The sequence below is a fragment of the Phycodurus eques genome, chromosome 18 (assembly GCF_024500275.1).
Source record: "Phycodurus eques isolate BA_2022a chromosome 18, UOR_Pequ_1.1, whole genome shotgun sequence".
Lineage (NCBI taxonomy): Eukaryota > Metazoa > Chordata > Actinopteri > Syngnathiformes > Syngnathidae > Phycodurus > Phycodurus eques.
In genome coordinates, this window is record NC_084542.1 from 11058588 (window position 1) to 11065985 (window position 7398).

General features: G+C 41.7%; 2 protein-coding genes across 2 annotated transcripts; one reads left to right on the forward strand and one right to left on the reverse strand.

Moving 5' to 3' along the window:
• Window positions 1-80: 80 nt before the first annotated feature.
• eif2s1b (eukaryotic translation initiation factor 2, subunit 1 alpha b) lies at window positions 81-4540 on the reverse strand. The gene is made up of 8 exons (XM_061704127.1): window positions 4372-4540; window positions 2650-2892; window positions 2478-2557; window positions 2107-2258; window positions 1352-1458; window positions 1167-1264; window positions 813-956; window positions 81-532 (listed from the first exon to the last, which is right to left on the reverse strand). Exons 2-8 carry the CDS (start codon window positions 2888-2890, stop codon window positions 407-409), a joined length of 948 nt encoding a protein of 315 aa, XP_061560111.1. The 5' UTR covers window positions 2891-2892; window positions 4372-4540; the 3' UTR covers window positions 81-406.
• Window positions 4329-7301, forward strand: atp6v1d (ATPase H+ transporting V1 subunit D). Its single transcript, XM_061704128.1, has 8 exons — window positions 4329-4777; window positions 5727-5844; window positions 5950-6029; window positions 6095-6207; window positions 6278-6381; window positions 6498-6564; window positions 6657-6735; window positions 6816-7301. The coding sequence occupies exons 1-8, from the start codon at window positions 4737-4739 to the stop codon at window positions 6958-6960; spliced, it is 747 nt and encodes a 248-aa protein (XP_061560112.1). The 5' UTR covers window positions 4329-4736; the 3' UTR covers window positions 6961-7301.
• The last annotated feature ends 97 nt before the right edge of the window (window positions 7302-7398 follow it).

Below are 7398 nucleotides of genomic sequence, written 5' to 3' on the forward strand. Positions count from 1 at the left end.
ATTTCTGACTTTGTAAAACCACAATTCAGTGATATGTTTCAATTCTTGGAAATGAAACAGCTGATGACACAAATTGAGATCCAAGATTTTTATTGATGCCAAGCAAGCGGACAAGAGTAGATCCTATCAGTAAAAACCCCGTAAATGTCCCCACTGAGTGATGTTCGTATGGCAGAGCCTGCATAATTTCCTCCTATCACGTTAAGTGACAATATCATAGATACTTGTCTGAAGGGTCACTGCGATGTCATTAAAAATAGAAGCATGTCGCGTCCCTGAACACAACTCTGTGTTGATTACCTTCTTTAAACACGTGGGATAAATGGTCAAAACTGCTGTTAAAAGTCCCAAAGTAGCACTTCTAACAGCAGTTCATGTTTGCTGGACAGACATTCCCCATGTTTCTCTAGTCTTCTGTTTTGGCCTCCATCTCCTCTGCGTCGTCATCTCCGTCCACCTCTGCGTTTTCCCTCTCTAGTCGCTCCAGCTGCCGGGCCAGCTCTGTCTCATCGGTGTCTGTCACCACCTTGGGCTGAAGGGCAATATTTTAATTAATACTAACGCTCCTTACTCCTTACTATACTTTTTCCTAATGTTCGTCAACAATATGTGGTCGGGTTCAAGGTAGAAGAAAACCTGGACTGACACTTCACAGATTCAAACTACGACTGTCAAGAAGAAGGCTCAAATCTTCAATCAAGCCTTTTAGCCTTTTTTTCGTAATTGGTCCGTCGCTTGAGCTTTTGCCACCCGGAGGTACGTCTGACATGGTGAAAAGGTCTATAGACCACAACACCAATACCGTAGCTCACCTCCATTTGGATGTTAAAGACGCCCCTCTTTTCCTCGATTTTCTCCTTGATGGCCGCCATGGCCTGGTTGAGGACTGACAGGCCCTCTGTGCGCTCCAGAGTGGTGGTGGTCATCACGTAGCGAGGAGGCGCGATTAGGTTGATCTGTTGGGGAATACTTTTTTTTTTAAATTGGTCTCATTTACATGGATATTGCTACAGCACACTCATTGTATTCATTATGATAATGAAATGTAAAAGGTCTATTTACATGAATGAACAGAATTGTATTTCAACTTTGTATATGGGGTTACATGGCCCCCGTAGGAACCGAACTCCATTGTACACAGAGGACTCCTTGTACTTCCATGTTACCTTAATGGGCATGGCCTCTGTAGAGCAGCCCAGTCCCGCCCTCAGTGCTTCCTTCACGGCGTCGATGCCCTCGTAGCCGTAACACGCCACTTCAATGTCTGCCATCGAGACAAGAAGAGACGTGTTGTTTTTTTCTTCAGTCATCACAAATCCATGCGGTATTATCAAAAAACATTTTTTGTCACCTGCTCGGATCTTGACAGCCTGTGGAGTGAGTCGCCTGTTGATGTTGTCAATAAGCACGGCCCGCTCTTCTTCTGTCAGGTCCAACTCTCCCAGGATTGAAGGATCACTGCCCCAAGGGAACATACGTTGCCGCATCAAATTGTTAAGCCGAGATCCAATTTGTCACAAATACTCCTTACTTCAACCTACAGGATGTATGCCAACGGTGTTGGTGCACATGAACAAAAACTTCTATCCCTGTCATCGTCATCATTTTATGTACATTTCGTGGGGTTTTGTATTCACTTTAGTTATTGCCGTTAAACAATTTCTGTCAGAAAGTACATAGGGTTGCTGATTTTATTTTTTGTGTTCAAAATGTGTTGAAATGCTTTCGGCTGTCAGTGTTTATCCGTGATGTTTTTGAGTAATACCGTGACAACGATAATCATGATTATGCGGGTCATAATAATCGTGATTATGACATTTTCATACTGTTTCATCTCTAGCAGACAGCACGACAAGCAGCCCACATATATGCACTGTGGTGACGAATTATTATTATTATTTTTAAAATCAACTTTTTTTCTTCGTCAATACACTTATAATCGCTGTCAATTATTTGAAGATTGTCACTATTTGCGTTCAGGCCCGGTCCTTATCCCCCACAAATACTGGTGTTCCACTGTATTCCAAATGACAACCACGATAAAGTGAGCGACCTGAAAACGTACGTCTGAAAAATGTACGTCTACGTCCGGATGGCAGAACTTACGACACGGCCTGTTTGAAGACGTCGTAAGCGCCGTATCCCGGCCGCTTGTACTTCTCGTCAAAGACCCAGGCGGTGCGCTGGTACAAGCTCTCCAGCTGCTCGTCTTTACTGTACTCCAGCACTTCAGCCACGTGTCGCAGGATGCTGTACACCTGCGTGCGCGCACACAGCGACATGTTGGTCATTATCACCTTGCTGGGCAAAAGTTGTAAAGGGTGTTATATACTTCAGTATGAACAGTCTGTGAGTGTATTAACAGTGGAAGCTGAAAATCTGTACCTACAAAGCCACTTGTGACAAGTTCTCCTTTCAAAATGATTTTCCCTATGAGAAATAGTGTAAAGTGATGTGTCACGCTGAATGCCACTCACAGTTTTAGATTTGGTGAATTTATCTTCACACTTGATGGCCTCCTCTGGCGAAACTCTTCTTTTTGATAGATCAATGTATCCTGGTGGGGAAGTCGCAGAAACGCGGTTGACACACTTTCTACTAACCAACACGAACAGCTCGTGGCTCAGGACGCACGGCCGAAGCGCTCACCTTTCTCTTTGTCTACTCGGATGACCACCACGCACTCGTTGCGTCCGATGCGGATGAGCTTGTTGATGGAGCGAATACGCCGACGCGACAGCTCGCTCAGGAGGATCATGCCCTCGATGCTGTTGTACTCCAGGAGGCTGACGTAGGCGCCCATCTCGGCGATGGACCGCACGTTCACCATGACCACGTCCTCCACTTCTGGAAAGCGGTGCTGGTAGAATCGACAGCTGAGGCCCGGCATTGCTGTTTAGGAGATCAAGAGGCTAACCTTAGATATTTGTATAACATTGAACAAAAATATGACCTCCTCCTCCCAATGTTTTAACCTAACTAACAACTATTCAGACATTTGTGTGCTTTTTCCGTACCACACTAAGACGCCACCTCAAACGTCAAAGGTAATGTTGTAATATGAGTTTGAAATTGTATTAAAGTGTTTTGGGATTATTGTTTAAGGTTTCAACTTAATATAGGCAGTTAAAAACATTTTTTGGGGGGTGTCCTTCACTCTTCACGCCAGGGCTTGGTCACTAACATAATGGCAAGTTTTATATTGATGGATTTAGTGCCATTTTCACAAGCAGCATCTGTAGGTTGCCTTTTCCATCAGATTTCCTCTACGTGCAAGTGTACAAAACAAGTTTATACTTTTCGATTCAATTAAATACATTATCCTTACTATTAAGTCTTAAGGATAGACTGATTATTGAAATTTTGGAAAACTTTGTTTACTGTAGAAACCTTTTGGGAGCCATTTCTTCATTTTTATTCGTTTACAAGACATGCTGCTGAGACTGGGATGTCTATTGTCTAAGCAAATTGAAAAGCTGTTTAATTAACATATATGAAGTCTTGTGGTTTTTTATTATTAAAAACTTCGACAAAGATATTTCCCCATTTACAGCAAATGAATATCGGCTCCAAATATCGATTATCGACCTCTTTGACTACTGTAAAAAAAAAAAAAAAAGTAAAAATAACGCTCTCTCTCTATTAAGTTCCACTACAGTTTAGTCAATTTGAAAGGTTTTGCACACAATAAATTCAATGCTAACACAGCAATCCCTAAAATGAGGGATTAAACTGTTAGTGTAGATCATATTTCAGTACAATAAGTACTGTATATAATCATACACATATGTATATTCGCATTTGGTCATTTCAAGGTAAATATTTGTAAAATATGGCTTTCCAACCAAACTATGAATACATAAGAGGTTCCAAATTGTCATAATTTATAAATTGTAGCGTTGTAAACAAGTTTTACTTTTCCTGGTTTTATGGTAAAAGAATATCAGAGTGGTCGAACAGAATACTTATATGAGTATAAACCACAGATGGTGACATTATTGTTGACTACATGTATCAATCGCACTTTTTGTCCGACAGAAAATGATGCAACAGAAAAGGGCTAAATGCGTTCATTCTTTCATGTGTTAACAAAAAAATAATAATCTCAAATACGAACATGCATATATCTAAACATACGCGGAACATATTATGTCATATTAAGACAAGTCAGTAGCACAATGAGAGTTTAAAGGCGAGGGTGGGGGGGAAGAGAAGAGAAGGAGAATAAATAAATAAATAAATAAATAAATAATGCTAATATAGCACGACTAGCTCAGAGCGAGCAGCCGGGCGCCCGGCTCACATGCGCCGCATGTGAGGGAGCATCGCCCACTTGCCACGGAAATGTCAGCTTTCTCCCTTAAAACTCACCTGTGTCATGTGTTTGGAGAAGAACAGCCTTGAAAGCAACTCACTGCGTGTTGAAATGTTCAATTTGGTCGCCCTTTAGGTTCGTTTGAGTGACTGGCAATTAGCATCTGTTAGCTCCTATTCACGGCTGTGCTAAATTCTCGACCCGGAAAAGATCGTCGTCTGGTGTCTTTGCGCATGCGCGGAGGCTCAGCATGTGTCACGTGACTGGAGGTCACCTGATCCGCTCGGCCGGGAGAGTCTGACGAGATCATCTCAACCTGTGGTTGAAATCCCGCACGAACAACATTTGATCTGTACCTGGACTACACAAATTGGGAAAATAACGTCTTCCTGTTGCAAATAATCAGCAGAACGCCGACAAGATGTCTGGAAAGGACAGGATCGACGTTTTCCCATCCAGAATGTAAGCTGGTTTGATAGCTACGCTCGCTAACACTGTTGAGCATCAAACAGCGATTTCATTATTTCTGCTTCCTTCTTTGTGTATACATGCTTTACATTCACTTATCGGTTCGAATCTTATTCGCAACTTTCTTCAATTTAAAAGAGGAACAGTCGTTGTCATGTGACGTTTTCTAAAAATAGCTGTCGCTACTGCATAAACGTCTTGGGCAATAATTAGATTAAATTGTTGTATTATTTGTTTCATGTACTATGCACTTTTCTCTAATACCTTTGCATGGAAGGACTACATTTAGAAACTACAAAAGAACACCATCTATAAATTATGTTGTTGCTCTTGGCTGGAGTAAGCAAGGAAATGTGACTCGAAAAGCCTACTAGAACATCTTAACGTTAGTTAATCGGAATCACTTTAAATGTCGACAATTGTGGGCTGCCTCCCATTTAACATGAGTTTAAATGTGATTGGTTAATTCTGAACACAGCCACACCCCTAGTTATGAGGGTGCGTACACTTGTGCAACACCATTATCTCAGTTGTTTACATCCCTCGCTGAAAGATTCCCCCCCCCGATTTGGTCACAATAATATATATTACAAAAACGTGGCATTTGAACAGGGGTTTTTAAGACTTTTTTTATTCACTGTATAATGTATACAGCATAAAGTTAACTGTGACATTATGTAGTTTTATGGTAATGCCAAAATCACCGTGTTGACACTTTGTGTGTACTACCATTTTCCTTTTTAGGGGCCTTTTCACTTTTTAGAAAGTCCAATGAGGGCAGTACTAACATGTATGATATTTTTTTTTTGGTTTTGTCACCACAGTTCCTCTTTGGTTTTGTTTTTAGAATTGCACAGAAGGCCAGATCAAATGCTTTTCCAGGTTGTGTCGTTGCCCACTTCTGCTCGAGTGTCATCTTGATGCGGTGCGTTTCGTTCGGCAGGGCTCAAACCATCATGAAGGCTCGTATGAGAGGCGCGCAGACGGGTCGCAACCTGCTCAAGAAGAAGTCGGACGCGCTCTCAATGCGATTCCGTCAAATCCTTCGCAAGATTATCGAAGTCAGTTGTTATATGTTAAAATATTGAACGAGAAAAAAAGGACTCTAAAATGTTGTTTTGAAGTGTGTTAGTTAAGGACTTATTAGATGTGTTTTCTTTCTTCAGACAAAGACCAAGATGGGGGAGGTGATGAGAGAGGCGGCTTTCTCTTTGGCTGAAGCCAAATTTGCAGCTGGTGACTTCAGGTAAGAGTTGTGTATAAAATAACTTTATTTTGTGTGGAAACTCATGTGTGTCATTGTGTCTACAGCACTACTGTCATCCAGAATGTCAACAAAGCTCAGGTGAAGGTGCGTGCCAAAAAAGACAATGTGGCAGGTGTGACTCTCCCCGTTTTTGAGCACTACCAAGAAGGCGGGGACAGTAAGTATCATAATATTTGGATTAAGTTTCCTCAAGTGGATAGTTAATACCTCCTTTTTGTGATTGTCAGGCTATGAGCTGACTGGTCTGGCCAGAGGAGGAGAGCAGCTCTCCAGGTTGAAGAGGAACTACGCCAGAGCTGTGGAACTACTAGTGGAGTTGGCCTCTCTGCAGGTAGGTGGGGCGCGCTTTCAAAAATATAATCGCTAACTCAATCACGGCTAATTGGTCATCTACAAGCTGACATGAGTAACACACCAAAAGAGAAATTCTATTCACGTTGTCCCCAGACATCTTTTGTCACTCTGGATGAGGCCATAAAGATCACCAACCGCCGTGTAAATGCAATTGAGCATGGTAAGCTTTAACAATTGATTCCAAATTGTATATTTATTTTATTTTATATATATATATATTTTTTTTTTAAAAGGACAGACTGTGTCTTTCAGTTATTATCCCTCGGATCGACCGCACCTTGACTTACATCATTACAGAGCTGGATGAGAGGGAACGAGAGGAGTTCTACAGGTCAGTGTCCTCAGTCAATAGTTCCTCATTCGGTCATTTCTCGCAATCTCACGGATGTGTCTCATTGGTCATCCTCTCAGGCTGAAGAAGATCCAGGAGAAGAAGAAGCAACTGAGAGAGAAGACTGAGAAGGAGATCGCCGCCCGTCTGGCCAAGTTGGGTCCCATTGCAGAGCCCGCCAACATGCTGACAGAAGAGACGGACGAAGACTTGCTCTTCGAGTAAACATCATGTTGCCAAGGCAACCCTTAAACCTATTTATTCCATGCCTATCAGGGCCATGTCCAAGTCTTCTCGTGAAGGCAATTGTTTGTGTGTTGTGATTTGTTCTGTAGTCAATACCTGAAAGAATCATACATTTCTGTCTTTGAACAGAACTACAAAGCAGTTAAAATATAAAGAGCAAGTAAATTGTGATTAATAGAAGTTTCTCCTCACATTGTATGCTGTACATTTTAAAATGGTTGGTGTGTGAGTGCCATTACCTCATTTATAAGATGTTTACCTAATGAGACCCTTGCTATGACACATACATTTAAACATGTCCTCAAATAAAAAGGCGTACTCAGTACTCAAACGTTGTCTTGGCGTCAACATGTCATCCAAAAGATCTGAGCTGGATCCTAGTGGCCATTTTGCACCACACTGTTACATTTAACACAT